General features: G+C 59.6%; 1 protein-coding gene across 2 annotated transcripts in view; it reads left to right on the top strand.

Moving 5' to 3' along the window:
- The window catches only part of TPRG1 (tumor protein p63 regulated 1), a 42874-nt gene extending 18680 nt beyond the window's left edge, over window positions 1-24194 (top strand). Inside the window, exons 5-6 of one of the 2 annotated variants that reach the window (XM_044456255.1) lie at window positions 6873-7026; window positions 23845-24194. In XM_044456255.1, the coding sequence (XP_044312190.1) occupies window positions 6873-7026; window positions 23845-23853 (163 nt within the window). In that variant the 3' untranslated portion in view covers window positions 23854-24194. Of the gene's footprint in view, window positions 1-6872; window positions 7027-13028; window positions 13886-23844 lie in introns of those variants that run through there. The other variant, XM_044456254.1, reaches the window with a different exon arrangement.
- The last annotated feature ends 738 nt before the right edge of the window (window positions 24195-24932 follow it).

Here is a 24932-nt window from a genome sequence, read left to right as displayed (position 1 = left end):
GTTTTTTGCGGCTGCTTCCTCGTTGCAATTTAAAAACAAAGAGGGAGAGAAAGCCCAAGCAGAGATCGGAGGCGATGATCTAGCGAGATGCCCTCCTTGCCTGTTCCAGGCGGGCCCTGAGTCACGCCGATTACTTGGGGTGTGCGTTCGGTTCGGTGCCCGTGGGGGCTGGCCCGGCCCAGGCAGGCGGAGCGCCAAACAAGGCCCCCGGGACGTCTGGCTGCGGCTCCCCGGCAGGCGGGCCCGGCACTCCCTCCCCGCCCTGCCCCACCCCGCCTGGTGTGGGAGGCGGCCCACGGCCTGCCAGCGCTGCGTCGCTCGGTGCCAGGGGGCCAGCATCCTCACCCTCAATCAGGTGGAGATCAGGCGGGCGCCCCCCGCCCCCTCCCCCCCGGCTGCAGGCGGCCGTCTCCAGCCACGCAGCGCTTGCGAAAGACGGGCGGGTGGCTCTTGCTGGGTCGGTGTGGGCCCTGGCGCGTGGGCATGCGCAAAGCTCCCGGCTGCCGGGCCAGGCTGTCTGTGGGCGCTGGGAGGTGTGGTCCGGGTGAGTGGGGCAACGGGGCAGAGGCTTTCCTGGCCCTGGTACCTGGGCCCCCCTTTGGACTGGTGACCAAGGGCTCTGGGCTGCCCCCGGGACCTTCGCATCCCCCCGCAGACCCTCTCTTGCTAGCTGGCTCGTGGCTTGCTTTATGCTAAGCAAAAGGAAGCCTGCGGTCAGGACCCCAAGCCCCAACAACCCACCACACAGTGCGGTCACCACTGCAGCCAATGTGGGGATGACGGGCGCTGTGGCCGAACACAGTGGCAGGGCGCTGGACTAGGCCATCATGTATTGATTAAAAGCCTTTCTCTGCCGTCCTGTCACAAACGCCTCAGGACGGTCCTTCGATCTGAGGCACCGCGTCAGCTGAGACAGGCCAAAACATTTAGTCTGGCGCAGCCTGGCTTGGCTTGCAAGCCACTTTGAGGCTTTGCCCTCCCGAAGCCTCCTGGGGGGCTGAGGTATTTGCCCTGCCATGTAGAACATACCCCAGCCCCCTGCCTGAGGTGCTCCCCCTGCGGGATTTATCTCCTGGAATCAAGGGGGTCGTTCCGAGGACTCACATGAGGGGGGGACCTTGAAAATCCCGGCGGGATTGTGGCAGCCCAAGCACTGGCGGGACTTCGCCTGCAAAGCTGGCCGTGGGGTCGACACCCCAAGGCATCCTCGGTGCCTGGCCAGCGAAGGAAGGCTGGCCCTGGGCAGCCAGCGATGCCTCGGGGGGTTGCAACCGAGCTCGGATTTCGGTGGTGGGCCTGGAGATCCTGCAGCGGCCCCGATTCCCAAGTTGCACAGGTTCTGCAGATGTGCCTCCCTCCTCCTCCTCCTCCTCCTCCTCCTCCTCCTCCTCCTCATTGGCAATTTAGTCATAGGAAAATACCTTAAAAATTAGAAAACGCCAACCAAACCTGCAAATAGGCTAAAGCATGAACATACACATATTTCAGGAATTTGCCGATTTCGGGGGCATTTCCCGTTTTCGGGAGTGCTCATTTGGACAAACTCCAGTCCCACTGGAGGGGAGACGGTCCAGCCAAACCTGCCTGGCAGCCTGCACAGGGGATTCTGGTGGTGCCTGTGCAGCCCTGGCTGAACCCAGTCAGATCTGGACTGGTTTCCCAGTGACCATGTTTAGGGAGCATGGGGGGAAGAGATACATCCTACCTGCCTAAATGAAAAGGGGCTCCCCAGAGGAGAGACTTCAGGGGCTCGGCTAATCAGTACAGGGACCAGTGGCCAAATCAGAGTTCCAGGAATTCCTGGCACCACCAGAACCACACGAGGCCAGCTCCCAGTGACTTATTTTCTGATCCCGGCTTAGTCCATCAGTGGGACTCCCATTTAGGGCCGTGTGAGGAATCCATCGGGGGTGGGAATTCCCTGGGCCCAGCCCCCTGGACTCGCCGCCTCTTTGTGGAGGTCCAGAGCCCACGGTTCAGAGGGGGCTTGCCTGCCGGAAAGCAGGACCCCGTGGCTGCTGCGCAAGCCGTATCTCAGGCCGATGGGGAAGGTGGTCGAAAGGTGTGCAGCAGGGGCTTCGCAGGCCCGTGCCGGCGCCCTCCCCGCTCGCCTCCCTTGGGAAGCCCTCGTCCCAGCCGTGCCCCCTGCCGGGCCTGGTGCTTAACGGGCGCCTGGGGCATGGGCAGGTGGCTGGGGTGGGATCTGCTGCTCTGGAACCCTTCGGATGGCCCGGCTACCAGCCGCCTGGTATTTTCCTGGCTCCTGTGCATTTCCCCCACTGACTTCTAAAAGGTTTTGGCTACCGGCAGGAAGCACGTTAAGATGAGCCATGCGGGAGGTTTGGGGTGCTTTGGCCTGTCCCCCTTGGCCCTCAGCACGGCCCCCACTGGCAAGCTGCCCCCACCCCAGGAGCACCCCTGAAACGGAATCTGGCCCTCGGGCCAAAGCAGCTCCCCGCCCGGTCCAAGCGAGAGCTCAGGCTGCGGCGTGTGCTCAGCCCCTGCTTGGAGGGGCTGCAGACACTCGTGGGACACGTGTGCGACCAGCAGCCTCCTCTGCGCCACACGCGCGTGTAAGCCGCGTGCCTGGAGGTGGTGGAAGCACGTGTGCCGCCTCGCTTCCTGGTGGGCAGCTAGGTGGGCACCGGTGTGCTGGCCGGGGAGCCCGGCAGATTCTCACCCCCAGAGTGGATGCCTCACACACCCCTGGTCTGGAGCCTGGAGTACATCGGGCACATGCACCGCCTATCTGCGGATCAGGCGAATATTTAGCATAATTAGCACCTGCCCGCTCGCCCGTCCCCTTGGGCAGTCAGGGAATCGGCAGCAGTCTCACGCGAGTGCAGGGCCCACGAAGTCTGCAGCAGGCCCGTTTCTTCCAAGCTGCACAGGTCCCGTGAAGCCAAAGGCTGTGTTTTCTACTCGCCCGAGTTTTATGCAAATCCAGTCTGAGAAAAGGATGGCTATTTCCCCAAGGGATCACTTAAAGCATGAAAATGCACGTTTTGAGGGGCTCTGGGCACGCCTGGCACCTCCCTGGACTTAGCAGGGTGACCCCTTTCAGTGGGGGGGCAGCCATGGATTTACATGTGGATGACTTAGTGGGCAGCCCCTTCAATTCCCCACCATGCCTGGAGAATGGCGTGGCCCCTGCCGTCGCTCAGGGCTGGCCTCCGGCTCGAGGGCGCCTCCTCAAGCACTGGCCGGCGGCCATCTCATCATGGGCTCAGCCGGAGGGTGGCTTCCCAGGGTGGCTTCCCACAGCGAGAGCCACCTGCCTCCTTCCTCCTCAGCAGCCTGGATTACCCGAAATCCAGCGCCCCAAGCAGCGGCTTCCCCTTGGCTCAAATGGCCCCGCAGCAGGGCAGCCTTGGGCCCCCCGCCAAGGAGCAAGTGCCCGGCTTCCGGGACGGATGAGGCCGAGGTGCTGCTTCTTAATTTTGGGAAGGCAGGGAAAATGGAGGAAGGGAAGCGTGTCCTGTAATTACAGACACGCCGGCACGACGCAGGCGGAGTGAGTTCCAGCATGGGGGGCGGGGGGGGGGTGTGTGGAAGATTCTAGAGGGGATGCTGGTCTTGAGAGTCCCCTCGGCTGCATTAATTCCAGCTTTGTCTCTCCCTGAGAGGGAAAAATACTCTCTTCAAAAGCATGAATAACATCTCACTAAGTCGCTTGTAAAGCTCTCTCTTCATTTCCCACTTTGATTTTGTGATGGCACTTATGCTGCCTTGTAAACCGGCCCTCTCAGCACTGTAATTATCATTTTTTCTGGCTGCGTCGCTTGGTGGGTGTAACCTCCTTCCCTCGGAGCTGAAGTGCGCCAGGAGAGGAAGGCATGCTTGAGAACGAGAGCGGAGGAGAGAGCCGAGGGGCGCCAGGCGGATCCCCGCTTGCGGACCAAAGAGGGCACCATGCGCGCCGTGATTGCGCCACTGGGTGCTGGTCCCCCCTCGAAGGTACTTCTCTGGGAACGCCGGGATCGGCATCCCTCTTGCAACCTCGCGTGTCCACAGCGCTCTCTCTCCCTGACGCCTTCCTTTGTCCATGCACACTTGCAGAGATCCCGTTGGAAAGCCGTGGCGGACCCGATGCACCGAAAGGCATCGTGCGGCCTTCCCAGTCTCCTCAGGGCACGGCGCGAGCGTCTTCCGCAGCAGCGCTGGCTCCTCTGCCCCGCTTCGCCTGCGCCCGCCCCACGGCCGAGCTGTGTGCAGCCTGGCATTGTGGCAACGCGGAGGCCGCGGGCCCTTTTGGCTCCCACGCGGGCTGCCCGCTTTGTTTTCCAAGAGCCAAGCCAAGCACAAAGAGCTGCCCTCATCGAGCCCGGAGCTTTCCGGAAGGCTCTGGCAGGGAGCCAGGCCCCTGCCTGAGCATAAAGGCCGCACCTGCTTCAGGGGCTTGGACGCACCCGTGGCCGCAGCGAGGACGGCAAACACCCTCGGCGGAGGGGGGAGAGCACACCTCTGTGCGCCAGGCTCGGTGCCAGCGTCCCCGGGACTGACCCGTCGCCATGGAAAGGGCCTCGCCACGCAAGCGGGCCGGCCCACCGGTCCCCACTCGCCCACCGAGTGCCAACTTTCCGCTTCCTTTGTGCCATCGGCACATCAACAGGCGTGGGGGGCAGAGGCCTGTGCTGCTGGGCATGGCAGCCCGCCGGTTTCTCCCAGAAGGGGCACTCCGCTTTCCATCCCTCCACCTCTCCGAGGGCCTGCCCCTGCCTCCGTGTTTGCTCTCCCTGCTCCTTCGGTGTCCCTCCACGCCCAGCTCCACACAGAGCTGAAGTCTCCACTTCCTTGTAAATCTTGGCGTGCCGCCTGGGGCTATGCTTTTCATTCCTTCTCTGAGGTTTCAGAGGAGGAGAGGCTTCTGCAGACAAGGAGGGCAGCTGCTTGCTTGGCCTTCTCTTGCCATGGGGGCTCCCCGGGGCCCCCCAGCAGCTCTGTGCTGGGACAGGAGCATCTTCGCAAGAAGCACGGGCAACCCTTATTTGAGGTGTCTGGTGAAAGGTGGAGCAAGAGGGAAGCCCATCATCCTCAGCAAGCCCTTTCCTCCCGTGAGGCTCTTCCGTGCTAGTTTCCAGTTTAACGACTTCTCTTTGAGGGGCCATGATGGCTTCCATTGCAATTAGTCTATGGCCAAGTCGTCACGCCAGCCTCAAAGGTCCGGATTCCAGGATCCATGGGGGCAGGATCAGGCCCCTCAGAGCAGATTCGTCATGGCCAACCCGCGTGTCCCTAAGAAACCAGCCCGAAGTCTTTGCAGTCCCGCCACCTGCAGGAGCGAGGCATGAACGTGGGTGGGTTTGGATGCGGAGGGGAGGCCGCCAACTCCAGCACCCCGAGGACATCCGAAGAGCCGATGCCCCTGTGCTGGAGCAGGCCGGGAGCCCTCCCACCCACGCCGCCTTGGCACCGTGGCCAAGTATCTGCTGCGGAGAAGCCGCCAGGCGGGCACAGGTCGTGCGACACCCTGCAGCTTCTGGAGCTGGTGCCTGCCCTCCGAGAGTCTCGCTCAGCCCCAGTCTTCGCCCCCCACATGGGCCAGATCCCACGTTGTCTCCTAAGATGGCCCTCACCCAGTGGCACCCCAACCCGGCATCCTCCATAGGAGATGGAGCACATCTCCCACAACCAGGATGGTGGGGGTTGTAGTCCCATACATCTGGGGAGTGCCATGTGGCGGAAGCTGCCGGGGGGGGGGGGTCTCAGAGTGCTCAGCAGGGTGGATTAGCGGGGGCGGAGGTTCCCCTCCCTCATTTTCCTGCTGCGAGCGGATCCAGGTGCTCTCTGGGCAGAACAGCCTGCCTCTGGGCGCCCTTGTCCCCGCAGCGCCGCTGCGTCCTCTGCCCCAGAAGCTGGGACCTCTTGACGGAGTCGTGTGTTTATGTGATCACCACACGGAGGGAGAAATGGGGACGGTTTGGTTTTTGCAGACAATGCAAGCCAACGCCAGCACGAAGAAGGTGTTTGGGTAATTATATTTGGAATGGGAAACCTGAGCTTTTCTGTCTCCCCCACCCCGTAAGGCTAATCTATCTCTTTTTAAAGATTAGCGTGTTCTGAAGGAAACTCTAAAAAGTGGCAGCAGTTGTTTTCAGAGTATACCAACTAATGCACCAAAAGGAGAAGAAAAGCAGGCAGTTTGCCCCCACGCCCAAGCACGCACGCTGCCCCAGCCGTTGGGCCTGTCTCCTCCGCGTTTGTGGGTTCCCGTAGCGTCCTCTGAAATGCCCCCCTCCACGTCCTCCGTCCCCCCAGCCTCCGGCACTCAGCTTCGCAGCCGGCGCCCTCTCCTCTAGGCCGGGGTCCGGCCGGCAGTGTGGGGAGGGTCTAGTTCCGGGCTCATTTTGGGAGTCACATGGCCTCCCTGGTGTGGGCCCCCTGCGGTGCTTCAGTAGCATCAGGGACAGCCCACCCAGGCCAGGCTGCTGTGAGTGCCCTGATCTAGAGGGGTCGGTGTCCAACTGGCGCAAAGGCGTGTCGTGCGCCAGGTTTTCCTCCCTTCACACAACCAAGGCAACAGCCCCTCTCTTTGGTGCTCTTTGTGCACCAAAGGAGACCCCATACATGCAATCACCAAAGAATGTACTTCTGAGCATGCACAGAATGGCTCCTTGAACCCGACCTGGAAAGTGCCTTCCTTCCGCACATGCCCCCCACCCCCCCATGCTCTGCCACCTGTTCACAGAGCCTGAAGGGCTGTGTCATCCGAGTCCAGCGTCCTTCCCCGCTGCCTGCTGTGGGGCACCCCCTGTGGGAGGGAGCCCCGTGGCTTCTCCGGACCCCCGAGCGGGAGCCCGTGTTCCTCCCAGCAGGCCCCCCGGCTGCCTGGCCCCGCAGGATGCCTCACCCGTCGCTGTGTTGCCTTCCAGGAGAGGAGGGGAAGGGCTGCGGATCTTCTGGGACGGAGTGCGAGAGCCCACCTTCCTGTCGCGATGGAACCCCTGGGCCACGGACCTCCCTTTCGCCACGTTCATGGAGCACCCCGTGAAGCACTTCTGCCAGCGGCTGAGCACCATTTGCCAGGTGGGTCGGGGGGCTGAAAGGGTGGCTGACGAGGTGGGGCCTGGGAAGTAGCACCCCCCGGGGTGCCAGCACAGAAAAGGCCCTCTTCCGCGTAGCCCCCGCCTGGCTTCCCACAGCCACGCGCTGGTCTGCTCAGGGCGCCATTCCGGTGTGATCTGCAAGAGCTGCTTTAACCTGGGTGGGACGGGAGGGGGGCATCAAACAGAGGAGCCCTTCAAAGAGAGGACTGTCCCCGTAGAAGGGGGCACTTGGCCAGCTCACCCCTGCCGTGCAGCCCAGGGCAGGCAAGGCGCTGCCCCTGCAGGGCGGGGTGGGGGCAGCGACGGCCGGACGGAGGAATGGGGCAGAGGGGGAGGGCTGCCATGGAGGGGGCGGGGGTCGCACGAGCCGCACCGCACGGGGTGCCCAGGCGAGGAGTCCGGGCTGCCGTCCGGCCCCTTCGTGTAAACAGGAAGTGCGCGGGACACGCGTCCCCCGGCCTGCAGAGCGAAACATGAACCCCCCAGCCCGGGACTGCAGGCCACACTTGCGCAGGGCATAGCAATATCCCCCCCTTCCCAAATGATCTCCCCACCTGCACGCCCCCGATGAAACGGTGGGTAATCGGATCGCCTTGTGGAAAACAGCGAGCGCCCGGGAGCGGAGCGGCTGGTCTCTCGCCAGGGCCTTTCATCCAGCCCGGCCCGGGCTTGAGAGCTGTCCCGTTTGGGTTTCTTGTCTTCCCTTTCTTCTCATGGGGGGGGGGGGGGGGCATTGCTGCAAGCGACGGTGCGGGGGGAGAAGGGCTCCCTTTGCTTCCACGGGATGGGATGGATCTCTCGCACAGGTGAATCCAACAAAACATCCGGTTCAGCGAGAACGAAAAGCGTCTGCGCCTCGAGTTAGGGAGGAACTTCAGACTCGCAGGCTTGGGGGGCGAGCAGGGGCTGGGCTCGGGCAGCCCCCCTTCCGAGAGAACAGAGAGCTTGCGCCCGAGTGCAGGCCGTCAGGTGTGCCCCGGTTTTTCATTTCATTAACACGAAGGGCCCGGGTTTTACACAACATGAGGTGGGTTATTAAAACAGCGCTGCGTTAATAACCCCAGATCCTGGTTGCATAAAAGCCAGGCAAGATGCATTCCTGGCACTCTGGCACACACCCCAGAATAATCTCCCCTTAAGCAGCCGTTGAGCTTGGGTGCGGCCCACCCTTCCCTCTTGGCTTGGGATGACCTGGGGCAGGTACAGGTTAATGGAGGAATGCATTTCATTTGAGATAATTCGGGAGAGGAATTAATTGGATTTGCCTCCTGTGAAATCCGAATCAGTCCTAGTAATTATTTCCAAATTTGTATATATGGCTATAATTGCAATATGTAGATTTTATGCAGATATGGGGCTGGGCTCCAGATCTTTTAAGTACTTGCCGTTCCCTCTGCTGGATGGAAAGGAGGGCTGAGCACAGAGATGCGGGGGAACTCTGCTGTCGATCTGACAGCAACGCGGTGCAGAAGGACCTGCTTTCCCGTGGTCTGTCCCACGGACATCTGAGAATTGTGTTTCCGGTATTGGGATCAGGGCTTTACCCAGTTCACACCATTCTGCCTGAGCACAGGTGTGGATTCGCTCTGTGGTCAAGGTTCCTGCATTTCTGAGCTCGCTGTGTGAATTGCAGACAAAACGCCGAATGGCCTCTTGGTCCACGTGCATACATTTCGAAAACGAGTGCATTCGATCCTGCAGAATGTATGCATGCCAAAACGCCACCATTTCAGAGTGCGCAGAACGGATGCGCACATTCGGAAAAATACGGACAGGAAGATGTGTAGGGTTCCACGTGAAAAGAAACTGAGCTGAGCTCACACGCCGTATGTGGAGCGAGTTTCAGGATGAAATTCAGAGAACTGCGGCACATGCGAGCTTTGTTGATTTGCACATGTCTGGTCTGCCCCCCCTCGCCCCCCACCGCAGAGGAGCCATGCATCGATAGGCTGCAGCATGATGCAAGCATCAACCCGCCGGGACTGGGAGATGACGAACGGATGGTGAGGACCCCACGCGGCTGGTCCTTTAAATGCCGCAGCAGCTCCCTTCACTGGCGGCAAGTTCTGATATTAGGAAAATCCTATAAGCCTTTGCCAGAACTTACACCTGCCGGGCCTGCTTGCTTGCTTGCTTGTTTTCCCGGAACGCAAAAGCCCAAGCGGCTCTAGCGTTTCGTCAGAGGGGAATTTTCCCGGTCCCTGCACTTTTCCCAGCTTGTAGGCGTGGGCAGGAATTTTGCCTCAGTCCAGGTGCGCCTGGGCCACCCATCCGGGAACCCTTCGCGGTCCCTCTTTGCCGCCTCCCTTATTGTGGCTTTGAGTTAACTTCCGGCCCTCTGGGGCCACTGGATCTTCCTGCCTTTTCCTTTCAGCTGGGGGTGGGAGGCTGGCTGCCCCCCGCTGCAGCATGGCTTGGGGTCGCCTCTGCTAATGAGGCCGGTGGCTCTGGCTCATGCCCACGCCAGAGGTCTCGCCCGGGGTCAAGAGCTAAAGCAGAAATTCAGTGTGGACGTGAGGCATGCGCATGGAATTTCAAGGGGTGCAAGCCACGCACGGAGCAGAGTAGCGAGGTTTTGGGGCGATGCCTGCACAAATCTGGAGTCTGGAACGCGCTCGTCCGTCCCTCCTTCCCTTCTATGCCTTGCCGGCATCGGAAGGAGAACGGCAACAACAGCCCGGAAATGCTAGGAGAGCCCCCCGGAGACTTCCGTTGAGACAGAGCAGGGCAGCCCGTCTGTAAGCGGAACGGACCGATGTGGGCATCCACGCCCTGCCCTGGCTCAACCGCACGGGCTGCCAGCTGAAGCCCAGGCCTGCTTCCAGGGCATCGCGTCAGGTATAAAGCCCCGGGCGGCCTAGGGGCTGGACAGCTCGAGCAGCACCTGCTGACAATGGGAAGGAGGAATAGAACCGTGTGCCGTCAACATGCTCCACGGCTCCGGAAGGTTTGGGGGAAGCCAGGGAGCGCCCGAAGGAGAGGTGGGGAGGCAACGTCTGTGGAAAGTCGGGGTGGGAAACATGCTGAAGAAGCAGAGCGGACTGGAGCAACCGGGTGCGCGGAGGCAACGCAGGGCCGGAAATTCAGGGTCATGGAGAGCGCCTGGCTGCCTCGTGTCCCGACGGCTGGCTTGAAATCGTCAAGGGGAAATTCCTGGGCCCCATGCAGGACGGTCCCTTGGCACACCCGTCTGCAGCGACTCACACTGGCTGATGACGCATCCGGCGACAACTCCATGACCTTTGTGTGATGACATTATAGACGAAGGGATGCCCCACTTCCTCGTTCAGAGCAGCTGCTGAGCAGCCCAGTCACACCTGCGCACCAGTCTTGCCTCTCTCTGGTACCGGCTGAGTCCCGCTGCTCGACCTGGGCCCCTGCTCTGCCCCCTGGCCTGGCTGGAGCAGCGGCAGGTTCCCGCCAGCCTCTCTGGGGTGCGGCCATGGCCAGGCCTTCCAGCCGCTTCGAAAGAGCCAGCGGGTGCCGGCAGCCCCTTTTCTGCCGGGGCAGCATGGTGGCAGCTGGAATTAAAGCTGTGGAGAGGCAGGAGAGAGGGGGCCTGGGGGGGTCGCTGTGGACTCCAGCAAGTCCCAAATGGGCGGGTTCTACAGGAGACTGTTTTTCCCAGAGTCAAACATGTTCCATGAACTTTCAGTCTGGCTTTGTTGACTTCTGGCAATTTTATGCAGACTTCATGCATAAAAGTAAAATAAGATGCTGAAAATGAGGATTGCTTCCCCAGAATGCAGATGCCCCCATAGGTCAAAGTGAAAAAAATATGTGTTAGGGGGCTGCCTGTGTCGGAGGGGCCATGCACGCACTTTCAGATGGACCCACATGTGGGTCAGTGCCAGATCTTGCGCTTGGGGCACAGGAATGCGGGTCACAAGTGCAGGATGGGGGGCCAGTGGCTGGAGAGCAGCACTTGTGAGAGGGACCTCGGGGTGCTGGTCGACTGCAGGCTGAACGTGAGCCAGCCGTGTGATGCGGTGGCCGAGAGGGTGAACGCCACCCTTGGTTGCAGAGCCAGAAGCGTGGCTTCCAGATCTAGGGAAGTGTGGATACTGCCGTACATGACTGGTGCACCCACGACTGGAATTCTGCCTCCAGTTCTGGGCTCGCATTATAGGAGAGTCATAGCTCGGTTAGAACTGGTTCAGCGCAGAGTCACAGGAACTGCAGCCAGGCTGGGAGGGATGTTGCATGAGGAGAGATGGAGGGAGCTGGGTCTTCTCAGCCTGGAGGAGAGGAGACGCCGCGGGGACCTGTTAGGGACTTGTAGCTTTGTGGGGGTCGTCATGTGGAGGAGGCCCGTGAGCTGTTCTTCCCTGTGGACGAGGGCAGGATGCGTCCCGATGAGGCAAAGCTCAGGGAACCAGGCTTCAGGCTGGATCCCAGGAAGCACTTCCTGACGGTTTGAACCCCTAGGGCATGGGATGGGCTTCCCCGGGAGGTGGTGGAGGCCCCGTTGGTGAGGACGTTCAAGGACAAGCTGGACACGCACATGGTGGGCATGTCGTGAGCGGAGCTGGCTGGAGCCGGGGGTGGGGGTCAGACTAGATGGCCCAGGAGGACCCTTCTGACTTGCTCTGTTCTATGTGTCTGTGTTTCTGGGATGATTAAGGGACTGGGAAGATTAAGACGCTGACCGGCAGCTGGTCTACCAGGCCTCAGGTGGGGAGTTTTCCCATCCCTGCCTCGAGAGGCTGCTGCAGGTTGAATGCGCATGCCAGGCAAAGAGGGGCTCGAGATGTGGCTGAAGCACAGCCCCCCAGGGCTGGGGCTGGGGGTGTCCCCATCCCGCAGGGGGTGGAACTAGCCCGGGAGTTCCCTGGTTTGTTGTGTGCAGCGGAAGCCGTGTGTGAAGGCGACCACACACGAGGGCTCCAACAGCATTGATGGCGGAACTGCTGGGAGCCGCGTTGCCCCCTTTCCACCAAAAGCGCCCCCCCCCGCATCTCCGCCCGCTTATCCTTGAGGTCTTGGCAGCGCTCGGTGGGCTTGTGCTGCAACGGGACCCCTTTGTGCTCCTGGCATTCTGAGGATGCTTCGGTCTGCTAGAAGCCGCGCTGCTCGGAGACGGCGTGGGTACATGGAGTGCCGGCATGCGTCGCATGGGCGAGCAGTGGGCCGCGGGAGCTCGGCCGCTCCTGGGACCTGCAGAGCTGGGATGAAAAGACGCTTTTCAAACCCCTCCCCTCCCTGGTGGTGTCTTGTGTTTCTGATGGGGGAGTGAACTTGCTGGGGGGGAGGTCAGGCGGGGGCTGGGGAGCAAGCCAAAGACGCCAGTTCCTAGCCCTGTGTGGAGAGAAAGGGGGATTCGGCCACCGGGCTGTTTGCGTGGGCGGGAAAGCCCACGCTGGCCCTCCGAGGCGGGTGGCGGCTCCCCTTTCCGGGACGGTCTGTGGAGCGACTGCGGCTTCTCCGCCCCCTGCCCCACTCTGCAATTCATATTGTGGGAGGGGGCATCATCCAGTGCCCAGGAGAAGAAACATTCTTACAGCCCCCTCCGCGCAATTTCTGAGGGATCCCCCCGTTTTCCAATGCAGCCTGGAGAGTTCAGTTCTGTCTTTGGAATCTCGCTGGTTTTCACGTGGCTAATGCCCAGTTTGACCAAGGGGTCAGCGGGGAGGCTCATGAGCAGTTCAGTGCCCTCTCGAGCATGAATGTGGGCTAGCCGGACATAGCTGGAGGAGCCTTTTCCCGGCGTGACCCCAAAGCCATGAGTCAGTGCCGCTGTCCCGGATGAGGCCACACCGGATCAGGCCAGAGGGTTTCCAAAGCTCCCGCCAGCAATCCCGGCTGCCGGCGGAGGGGCCTTTCCAGCCTACCTCCAGAGCGTGTCCTTCACAGAGGGCTGTGCGACTTCCTAGCCCTCAGGGTGCCAGGCGGCCACCAGCCGTTGCAATTTCGATCGCATCTCTGCATCCTGCGCCGTGGTCCAGCACAGCGCAGGCTGAGCGCTCTCTCACCCTCCTCCAGATCCCGGCGTTCCAGGCCGAGCTGGTGCAGGCCGTGCAGAAGGCGCAGGCGGCAGACCCCATGCCCGGCAAGAGCAGCAGCGTCGTGGTGGCGCAGGAGTCCATCCCCATCCAGACCTACACCGGGCTGATGTCCTTCCTTGGGAACCGGAACAAGCTGGGCTACTCCCTCGCCCGGGGCAGTTTTGGCTTTTGAAGGCGGGGCGGCAATTGGGTCCCCCCACCCTGGAAGTGGGACATCGGCACATTAATTCACGGCAGAGAAGCACCTTTCAGCTGTCTTGGATGGCTTGACTTCTGAGGATTGAACGGGGGCGGGGGGGGAGGGCTGTGGCTGCACGGATGTCAGCTCCCATCAGCCACAGCGAGCAACAGGAATGGCCAAAGCCAAGAGCTGCTCTGCTCCCGTGCTTGGTGAGCCCTAGTTTAAGGGGCAAGCAGGCCTCATCCTTGGGCCCTGCGCACTGCGCATCATTTCGAAATGGGCGTGCATTTGTGCATTACCACGGCAATGAGGCTGATGCGCCCCCGTTGCTGTGAATGGGCTTCCCATCTGATGTTGCTGGACCACCTCCTTCTTGGCATGGAGGACTCCTCTGATTCTGCAATCCCACTTCTGGGGGGCCGCCCCTGAGCATGCCACGCGTCTGCCTGCACTTTTGCGCCCCAAAAGGACAGAGTCCATCATATGCTTCAGCAAGCGCAGAAAAGTGCACCGTTTCCGCTTCCCTTGAGCCTCAGGTCGCGCGTTTGCCCTTTCCCTCCATGCAGAAAGGTAACTTCGGCAGGTAGAAAAGGAAGGACTTCTAAGACTAGCTTTCTCTTCCATACCTTGTGCAGTAAAGCTCTTTTACGTTCTTTTTCTTTTTCCTATTTGTTCAAAGAGTGCTAAGCTAACTAGTTTTTGACTTGCACGATCAGGATAAGTCCACACGAAGCACGCACACGGAGACATCACTCCAATGGCATGTGGAGACAACCCGTGTCATTGCCGTTCGTGACGATTCTACCCAAGCCTGCAAATTTGCTAAAAGAATTGTCAAGTGTAAATTATCTATTTACTAGAGTTGTGTGTGAATTTCGATTTTGCTTGCTAAAGTGGCATCTGTGCCACACCTGACGCTCTCGGCGTGACTGCAAGCGCAACACAGAGTAACTGTCTGCCGCAAATGTCTGCCAGTATATTCACCCTCATCCTCATCCCCATCTGGCTCTGCAGTATTTTCCTAATTTTTTCCAACTTTCCTCCACAGTCTGAATCAGTTTCACTTTATGCTATGGGATAAAGTCGGACAAGTTAGGAAATTTTAGCAAACTCAAGGCGAGATTTGATGGGACCGGCGTGTCTCCGTTCGCCCCAGCCCCGTGCAGCCCAGTGCTGGAGAGCCGAGCCGAGTCTCAGCCCGGAGCCCATAAGATAGGAATGTTGCTGGTGGGCCTCTGGGGGGAGAATGCGCCGTCCCTGTGGGCCGCCACCGAGGTTCCCCTCCCTTGCGGGCACTTCCATGCCCCCCCCCCCAAGGAGGCAGCTGGGAGGGCTTGAGGTCACGGGCACAGGAGACGGGCACGTTCGGGGTGGCGAGGCCCTGCAGCAGCACCCCAGGATCCGTGTGGAGCCACTGGGAGCAGCCCGCAGGGACCGGGTCCCGCACCTCTGGGGCAGCGCCGGGTGCAGCCACGGCACGGACCAGGGCTAAGAAGCCAAGGTGGAGTGAGAGGGCCAGTGCGGCGTAGTGGTGAAGAGCATGGGGCTGGGACTCAGGCGATCCGGGTTCGGGTCCCCGCTCGGCCATGGAGCCAGCTGGGTGACTTTGGGCCAGGCACAGACTCTCGGCCCAGCCTACCTCACAGGGCTGTTGTTGTGGGGATAAGCCTGAGAGCAGCTGGAGGGGAGGAATCATGTGAAGAAGAACTCTGAGTTCTTCACGAGAAAAAAGGCAGGATGTAACCCAACTCATGCGCTCTCCCATCCAGCTGCCTCTCCGCTTGCCCATGCTCCGGCAAAGCAAGTGCGGAAGGCATGAGCCGAGCATCAAGAGGACACGCAGATAGTCCTGGTGATGGCGGGCACCACTCGCTTGCCTGTCTTCTCCCACACTGAGGACAGGAGCTTGCATAGTCCCATAAGCTTCACTGATTTGTCCTTTGTCCCAAGGAGGAGGTTAGTGCTCACCTGGGAGGTTCGGTGCTGTTAAGGCGGAAATCAATTTTCTTTGAAGGGAAGGGTGGGTTTTTCTTTCATCCAGGATGCTTCAGATGCACTCTCTGGCACATGCTAAATATTTTCACACGTGCACGTCCAACAAGCTTCTACTGAAATCAGGCCAAATAGCAAATGTAAAATATGCATGAAAGGTAATAGATTCAGCTCCTGAAAAAATAGAATGTGTGCTCAGTATTTCAACCAACTGGGCTACGTGGATATGAAATGGGTCCCTAACCGTTTTCTTTCGGAAGTGGCCAAACTGCCTGGATTTTGGCCATTACAGTTTCAAAGATGAATGAGAAGATTTTCTCCTGTTGCAGCTGCAATTTTTCGAACTCAGATGGAGATCAGACCATGCCGTGTTTACTTGGAGAATGTGATCAGGTGTTCTTCGGGGTTGCCCTGCTATTGCAGCATTAATCTGCATCGTGTTTTAGGTGCAAGAATAAATAAGAGGTGGAGCTTGCCAACTTAGGCAAGAGGCAATGAAGAAAGGGAAGGCAGAACAAGGAAGAAGAGACGTACAGGGCGATGGGGAAAGACCCATGTTTGCTTCAACTGCACATACGTACGCCTATTTTTCAGCAAGAAATGAGGACTCAGAAGGGAGGGTGAAAAGCTGCATGGAGGAAGGTAGGGAGGTGGTCTTCCTGGAAGCCCTTCCAGGTCACTGAGAAGCAGAACTTCTCCACGTGGCTAAGAGTGGTGGAGCTGGAGGAATGAAACTCACGGACAGCGGCTTCCTGGGGAAAAAACAGAGGCAGATGAGAAATGCACTTCCTCACATTTGAGGGGGCAGATTTCTGTAGCCCACTTCACCTGGAAACAGACAAGGACACGATCCAGAAACATTCAGAAGGCCATCCTCGGGGTGCCTTTATTATTTATATTTATTCTTTATTTATTAAAGGCCTTTCTTCCCTGTCCACCACTAGCGTCTCGGGATGGCATTCCACAGAACAGGAAACCCATGTCTGAGCAAATACACCCATTCAACAAGTGTGCGAAGCAAAGCACACACATTCCAGCAATGTACACAAACATACGTTACTCAGTGGGCGGGTGCATGCAAAAAATATGTACAGTTAGAAAGCTGCCTGCAGAAATGCGCACTTGTTCAGCGTCCTCGTGGAATGAGCCTGAAGCCTGTCGTATCCTGGCGCACGCCCACGTGCGCACAGCACCTCCCAGGGAGATCGGGCTGCCGGACAGTAGAGAAATTAATTAAATAAATAAGGGCCTGCGTGTGTCAACACTAATGCAAGGCTTGGGGGAACCTGCCAGAAATCAGCTACTTCTAATTTGGGGAAATAAGGATCACTGCGATCCAAGAGCGCAGACCTCCCCCCACACCCCATACACACTTGCTAGGAAAGGATCTCCGGAAACGCGCTGGGGGGTCAAGAGGGCCGTGGGTTATACTCGGAGCTGATCGAAGCCCCGCAGGCTGGAGCGGTGCTCACAAAGAGAAGGCTCTGCTCCAGGGCAGACAGAGGGCTCAGAAGAAAGCGGGTTCAGGGTTCGGCTGGACCCTGGGTGGGCAGGGCAAGGTGGGGCACCAGAGTTGTCCTGGGCCAGCCCAAGGATCCGCCTGGGCACACAGTCACCAAGCAGCTGCCCGTGGATGCCCAGCAGCCAGGCACCCACCAGCACCCCCTCCCATGTTCCCCAGCAGGCAGCGCGCACTGCAACACTGCTTCTGACACATGGCCACCTTCTCCATCACTGCATTTTGTGAAAGGGAGTTGTGTGAAGGAGGCCCCCTTTTGACCTCTGCAGACCCCACGGGGCTCTAGCATGGGGGGGGGACTAGAATGCCTCCCTCTGCCATGCAAAGAGGACAGCGGCCTCGTTCTGGAAGATGCAGAGCGAGCGGAGCAGGGCCCTCGGTGGCTCTGTGTTCAGTGGGGGGAAGGTCACCCCTTGCCCACATTCCAAGCGCCAACGGCCAGGCGTGCCGCTGAACCTTCTGGGGCGAGGATGCCTCACGCCTGGGCCGTATTTCTCAGCAAAGCGCGGGGCCAGCCAATTTCCAGATGCCTTTGTGGGTTGGCTGGTGCCTCTGAAATCAGGCCGGCGTTTGCAAGTTTCCAGACCTCCAGGAGAGCGCCTCCCCTTAATCTAATCCAGGTCAGAAGCACGTGTGCCATCACTCCAGCTCAGGGGAACACTTCCAGAAAATCATTTTTCTTGCTAGAGGCTTCTTCTGCGGGCGCTTGCAAAACAAACTAGATCCTGGAACCAAGACATCAGGGTAGCATCCGTGAAGACAGCAAGGCCTGTGAACGGAGGACCAGCCAGCCCTGAATACCCCATACGGGTGCACGGAAGCCTGCAAAACAAGGAGCTTGTGCTTAGCAAGGCAAACCCACATGGCTGTGAGCAGGCAGTGACCAAAGTCGGAGGCCCGGAAAGAAGGCGGCGGTTGGGACCAGGAAGGCCATCACAGGGGTCCTTCATGGGCTCAGATCACTGGCGTGCCGGCCAAAGTGATCCTAACGGTATCTCGACTTGGGAGCGGAACGGCGGCAGTGGAAGGAGGGTGAAGAGAACCTGCAGCCCACGGAATCCGGGGACCATCCGCAGAATGCATCTTGATTTTTTAGCAGCCGTCTTTTGCGAATCCCCCGGGCTGACGGAAAGATGAACAAGTGGGCCTGGATCAAAGCAAGCTGGAGCTTTCCCTAGAAGCACCAGTGGCGCCCGGGGCTTTGGGCACATGCTGAGAAGGCGAGGAGAAGCGGAAGCGCCACGGCAGGGAAGCACAACGAGCGGAAGACCCAGTATGAGGTCGATTCCATGCAGAAGCCGCAGCCTCCGACTCGGAAGCTAAGCAGGGGTGCCGTGAACACGAGATTTCGAAGGCCTTCCATTCATGGGTCCGCCATAAATCAGAAACGACCGACAGCATGTGACAACTGCGGTGCTCCGCTAATATTTCAGGTGCGTTTACACACGCCCTCGATCCGTCGTTTAGCAGCCACGTTGGCTCAGATGTGCATCTGGGGGTGGGAAGAACCACTCTGCTACCCTCTGCCCCGCGTCGGCTTTCTATCGCACCTTGACAAGCGTGGGGCTGTGAGAGAGCCCAGAAAGATTTCCTCTCGGCCCCGAACGCTCCCGTTCGAGCAGCACGCCCCTCTGGACGCCTGAAGCGGCCCCTCTTGGCAGCCCCCGCCTGCCCCCAAACCGCTCCCTCCCTGCCATTTCAAGGCAACCAGCTCTCCCAGCTCCACAGTCCCGTGGGCAGATCCGAAGCAAGATACGGAGGGGGCAGGACCCCGAGCTTCCTGGAGCCCAGAGACGGGAGCACCGTGGCAGGCGAACCGATGATGCTTGACTGAAAGACCCGCTCTGATGCCTATCGCCTCACTGAAGCGTTTCTTGCCACGAGTCTGTGAGCAGCCGAGGCAAAGCGCACAGCGACACCCGCTCTCCTTGGTCCTGCGCCAAGCGCAGGGACGCCATCAGATGCAAGCCGCTCCCGCGCTCTGGCGAGCACCTCATGCGCAGCCTCCGCACGAATCGCGCTCTGCCTCCGGCTGTTTGGCTGCATCGTCCTGGCCGTGCTTCCGTTCTCTCGTCTGTGGTGCTTTTATTGGCGGCATCCTGCCTTGGGAGTATTTCAGAGTGAACAGTGCATACAAAATGTCATAAAGACACGAAGAAAAGACTGTGCTAGGAACCCCGGGATAACCGAGCCCGAGTTTTGCCCGTGCCATGAGCTCTTTCAGTGCCGCCGGTCTCTCCTAGCCTCTCCTTTTCCACTCCGCAACACAGACACCATGCGGGCCTACCTGTCAGGGTTGTCTTCAGCAAGGTAAAGTGGAGGCCTTTGAACTGGCCCATCCTCCGGAGTTGTGCGAAGGGTCTTTCTAAGGCCACAATGGTAGCTGGGCACTGGGGGCCAGGGCAGCTGCCCCCAAAGCTGGGTGCTAACGGTGGCCCGGCAGAGCTGCAGACAGAGGGCAGGGAGCGCCGGGGCCACGAGGGCGAGCTGCCGGCCCTCAGAGCACCACGGCCATATTGGCACAAATGCCTCGCTGCCCGGCCTGGGTTCAGTTCCTCGCAGAAGAATTCGCACGTGCACCCTGGTTTCGCTTTTGCGTTCGTTCGCTCCGCTTTCGCGCCACTCCCGGGAGCTTCACAATGTCCCACTTCCTGTGTCCACCCAATGCAACAATCAGGCTGCACTGGATGGACACAAGATGCGCCTCACTTGATCCATCCCATTTCCAGGTCACCGCACACCAGAAGGCGGACGAGCCACCGGAGGCGAATGCTTCGGGAAGGTGCTGGTGTGGCAGGAACAGGCTGCGGCATGCGCGGGCACCCGCCCCCCCCCCCCCGAGCCACGGCACCCACACCACAGCGCCGGGAAGCGGCAGGGCCGCGGCGCCTGGTGCAGCGGCTGCCCTGGCATTCAGGCCGGCAGGCAAGGCTGCGGCAGTCCCCGCCCAGCCGCTCTGCACACCTGCTCTGCCGCCCCCACAGCAAAGGCGGGCAGCCCTTCCCTTCAGGAAAAGCAGGCAGGGCCCCTTGCCCCCGCTGGCCCACGGGGAGGATCCTGCCCTGAGTCACCCGGCACGAGCTGGGTCCCGCTGCTTGCAGGCCAGGGGCCAGGCTGCGGCAGCTGGAAGCACTGCCTAGCCAAGGTGCACGGCGGGGTGTGGCAAGGCCCGCTTCCCAGAGCACTTCTTGGAGGTGCAGGCTGCCCCCCCATGTCCCTCTTCCACTCAGCCCTCCTGCAGAGGTGCCACGAAGGGTCCCCCATGCACACGTCCTTTCGGGGTGTCCCTGGCCTTGCACCCACGTGACAGCTCCCGAGCAGGCCCGCTTGTGACGCCTTCCTGTGCTGTGCGCTGGGCATGCGCTGTGTGTACACAATACGGCACATGGAGGGAGCCCCAGAGGGAGAGGGGTTCGGCCTGGTGGGGTACACTTTGTGGCAATCTGGTAGCAGTGTCAGGGGGTGCCTCTGAAATGGGGGAAGCTGCCCGTGAGCGGCACGTGCCCAGGGGATGCAAAGACGGCGCCCGTGCAGAAAATCCACCTCCTGTGCAAAGGTGTGGCGTCCTCACTCGCCTGTGGGTGACGCGCGAGAAAGAGCAGGATCCTCTCTGCCTCAATTAAAGGCGAGAGGCGGGAGTCGGAAGGAAAGAAGGAAGGAAAGGGCTGCTGAAATTGAAGTCAGCCACATACGCAAACACACTGCCTTCCCGCTGCAGGGGAGCTGGGACTCCAGGCAGGCGATGTCGGAGCAGCGGAAGAGGAAAAGTGGGAGCGGAAGAGGGAGACGGAGCAGCACACACCTCCAGCAGTGGCACGGGAGGGCCGGGGCAGATGGGACACGAAGCAGATGCAAAGGAGGGGCGGAAACGTGCTCCTCCTGGAAGTTTTAGCCTAATGAACGGCAGCCGAGGCAGCAGAGACAGTGATGGGAGGGGTAGTCCAAACATCTGGTGGGACGAGAGCTGCAGGCTTGCCGGGAAGAATGTTTGACTTCCGGGCAGCTGATTTTCTCAAATCCAGTAGCAACCCCCACTCTGAATAGTTAGGACATTAATAATTAACTCTGATAGGAAAGTGCTGCTCAGGACGCTGTGCTTTGAGTGAGCTGCACTGAGGACTCATGTTCAGAGGAAATCCCTTTCATAATGTGATGCAAGGAAGCATTGACTGCCGGTCGCATTAAGTCGTGTGGCCTGGGGTGAACTCCGTGTGCAAAGGGCTCGGCACCATGCTCTTGCTGGACGTGGCCCACAGCTCTCTTGCGTGGATGCTTGTCCCTGGGGGGGCGCCCTCAGAAGGCTTTCCTTCCCGGGGCCACCGTCAGCTGGAGGCGCAGAGCAGCGAAAGGTGGGGCCGTGGCTGCTTTCTCCTGGCCAAAAGCGCCCGCCAGGATGGGGTTCGCCCGCCTGCCACGGCCTGCCACGCTCCAGGGATGGGAGGAAAGCAAAGCTGAGCCTCCTTGTTCAGGCGAAGCAGCTACAGAACTGGGAAGGACGTGGCTAAGGGGGGGCATCTTCTTCTGCAAAGAGGGGCCCCCGTTTTCCTCCTCTCCTCTCCTCTCCTCTCCTTTTGTTTTGATTTCCTCGCTTGAATCTTTCTCCATTCCTTTGGCCCAGTGACAAAAGTGCCGCTTAACAAGCTGGTCCCAACTGTCTCCAAGCATCCAAGCCATGAATACATTCTAAAATAGGTCCAGCGAGGAGGGAGGGCATCCAAGCGCCTCAGCGTTGCCAGGCCTACAATCCCGGGAATGTGGGCTGGATGGGCCCCGTCCTTCAACGCCTCTCGCTAATTAAACCCCTATGTCTATAGTTAGTTGTCCACAAGCCCATTTCGCCAGCGGCCAGAGCTTTCGCAGAGCTCCCTTCTGCCTCCGGGCTACGATGAGTGAAGCTTTCACACAAATACTTATCACGCGGACATCCATAATTAAGCCATTTCATCTCTGGGGCGAGGGCCAGAGGGGTCCAGGGACACGTTGTCTGGCTGGGCAGGCTTAGCTGCAATCTGTTCCTGACGGATTTTGCACCTCAGTGCGAGCCCTTGCATGGAGCAGTTTAAATCTATTTTAAAAAGGAAAGGGGAGAGGCGTTTCCCTGGCGTTCGGTCCAGTGAAGAGAGAAACGGGCTGCTGGAGCATGTCACTGGGCGCATGGCTGATGCTCATTCCCCAACCCCTTTGGTCCATTGGGCTGCGAGTGGACCAGCGAAACTTTTCCTAGGAAAGGCATCTGGGGAAGCCAAGTGTTCCTCGTTCACTGAAATCCCATAACGCCAATGGAATTTGCTGCCACGGGAAGTGGGTGGCTTTAAAGGGGGATTGGACAAATCCATGGAGGAGGAGGCCGTCCGTGGCTACTAGCCCTCCTGGCCACGTGCCCCCTCTTCCCTCAAGGCGGCCTGCCTGCACACGCCCAGCCTGAGGGCCCTCGTGCAGCTGGCTTGGCCCCACTTGAAGGGGCTGGAAGCACCATCGGTCTCATCCACCAGGGTTGTTCTCACGTTCTTACGCTCTCTCCTAAAGGTTTCCTCCTGTCTTCTCCAGACGTTTTTAGCATCCCTTGCAATGCCCCGGGTGTCCCTCCCAGCCCGGAACGTCCACATTCAGCTCAGAATTTCTGCTCAGGTGGAGAATGGGGTGGGCTCTGCCTGAAGAATTTTGGGGGCATGATCAAGGCTCAGCAGGTAGTGCAGGGAAAGGTCATGTCCCGGTCCAATAGTCAGGCTAAGCTCTTGCTGCTCGGCCTAAGCCCTCTAGCCCGCCACCTGCCAGGGAGAGCGCCCGGGACCGCTGCCCCGAAGCTGCCTGCCCAGCCCCTCCGTCGAGAAGAGCTGCTTCTGCTGTGGGAATGGAGCTGCGAGGCCGCCTCGGAGCGGGCGACTCTAGGAATGAGTGCAGCTGCCGCATGAGCCTGGGACTGGGACTAAAAGCACACCAAAGATTTGGGGGAAAGTCCCAGGAAGCATCAGGAAACCATCTGGACTACTCGGCCTCTTGGGCTGGCCGTCTCGACTTCCCCCCAACCCCCGCATTGACACTGAGGCAGGAGTCCAGCTGGGAGTGAGCTGGCCCTGCAGAAAGTCCCTCCGCTGCCCTCACTGTCCTCACACAGAAAGCCAGACCTGCCAAACGGGTGGGGTGAGAGATGAATGGGGACAGAATCCGGGCTGCAATGGGGCCACGTGAACCCCGAGGCCACGGCTAGCAGGGGAAGGGAGATTGCGGGGCAGCGGGGTAGACAGAGCACCTGCTCTGGCCAAAGACCCCCCTCAGGGGGGCCAAGGCCATGAAACTGGAAGGCTGTGGGGAGGGCACTCGACGGAGCGCTGCGGCGCCCCTCTGCACCTCCCAGCCCTTGGGAGAAATGGACTCCACCGGCCTCGTGGGACCCGGTCTCCTCGACAGGGAGCCGGGCAGCTCACACGCCTCGGATCAAGCCGGGTGGCGGGTGCCTTCCCTTCGCTGCCCGGCATCCCGCAGGAGTGCCCTCAGCCAAGGGAACTTGTGCCCAGAACGTCAGCCTGGGAACAGCAACCCAGGAAGGGGAGGCGGGCTGTTTATTGCAGAATTCGAGAGGGCTGCTTCGTGCTTCAAGAAGCAGCACAAAGACCCACAGGCAGAATCGCCTTTTGGAGACACAGGTTGGCAGAGGACGGTGGTGGCCCCCACCTGGGACCGCCTCGCAGCCCTCTGCCCCAGCCTAATTCATAAAATATAGCAGCAGAATTGCAAAAAACCCCAGCGTGCCGGGGACTCGGTCCAGGTTGCATAACGCGAATGCCAGCCAACTCTGTGGTTTTTACAAGGGCTTAATTACAAAGGATCTTTAAAAGAAGAAAAGGGGGAAAAAACCAGTTAGCGTTTGGCTGTTTTCAGGGAAGGGCTGGGCAGCCCGGGATTGTGCTCTGGGGGCTCTCTTCCTCTCGTAAACACAGAATATAAAGAGCTTACACCAGGAAACGAGCAGGTTTTGCTTGGGGTGGGAGGGGGCCGCAGAGGTGGGCGGGAGCGGAGGCACGTCGGGGGAGGCGGGGGGTCCAGGCTTCCATTGTGGGCCATGCAACCACTTCCCATAATCCACGCTCTTCTTTTCTCCAGATGATTTGAGTAGCGGTATTTCGCGTGCACAAGCTGGTGGATTTGCTGGAAGAGAGCTCGGAAGCCATGATTATATTTCTCAGAGTCCAAACCAAATTGACGGCATGCATGTTTCGAAGAGCAAAGTCATCGCGGTGGAAAAGAAGATTCTTGTCTGCACAGGAACACACTCCAACGCCCCCCTCCTGCTGTTATTTGGTGTGGAGGGGCAGGCCAGAGGATCGAGAGCTTTGTAGCCATGGGAATGATACGGCTGCAGAGGCAGGCTAAGGAAATTCAGTGTGTAAAAAATACGGCAAGGTATCTGTGTCTCCTTCTGGAAACCTTCCAGCCAGACTTCCATTACTTTATGTCAGTGTCTTTTTCATTATCATTTTTACTCCAAAGTAGGTGCAGGACTCCCGGTCTGGATTGTGTCCTGAGAGGGGCTTGTAAGTTCTGGACCCAGGTGCTAGACCTCCTCTAGAATAAAAATCAGAGGGAGAAACATCACCACTAGACACAGATCCAAAGACACGGATGCTTGGGTCTTGAAGGGTCAAAGATCACATAGCAGAGAGAGAGCCCGCATCCTGGTCTGGGGAGGTGAGCCATTTCCGGAACTGCCGGGTGCTGAGCGGCATCCCACTGCTTGTCCCGTGCCCGATTCCCATTCATGTTTGGGGTCGATGCTCACTTGGCACAGACGGGGACCTTGCCCAAACCAAGCAGTGACCGAAGGAGAGATCGATTCATGTCTCCCAACACCTGTGCACATTCCCCGCACAGCTGAAGACCAGGTGGCGGATTCAGCCTGCAGAGGAAATTTGCATGCATTTCCCGAGATTTGGAGCAGGACAGCTGTGGGCAGATGCCTGGCTCCGCACAGGCCGGTCTCCTGTGTCCTGCAAGCGGCGCCGGGCCCTCCCCAAACCCCTTTGCGGTCAGCGACACTGGACTGCACGGGCCCCGAAAGGCCGTTCAGACCCACCCCCGGCCCATGGTCCAGGCCGCATCCACTCTTGGTCCAGAAGGGTGGGGGGAGCTGCCCCAAATCAGAACGCCTGACGGAAGTGCACTTTTACGGTCAGACTGAAAGTAATTTTAAA

This window comes from Varanus komodoensis, unplaced genomic scaffold, assembly GCF_004798865.1.
Source record: "Varanus komodoensis strain SLA01 unplaced genomic scaffold, ASM479886v1 scaffold82, whole genome shotgun sequence".
In the NCBI taxonomy this organism is placed as follows: Eukaryota; Metazoa; Chordata; class Lepidosauria; order Squamata; family Varanidae; genus Varanus; species Varanus komodoensis.
The sequence above is the reverse complement of the archived record's forward strand: the minus strand, read 5'-3'. Positions and strand labels throughout refer to the sequence as shown.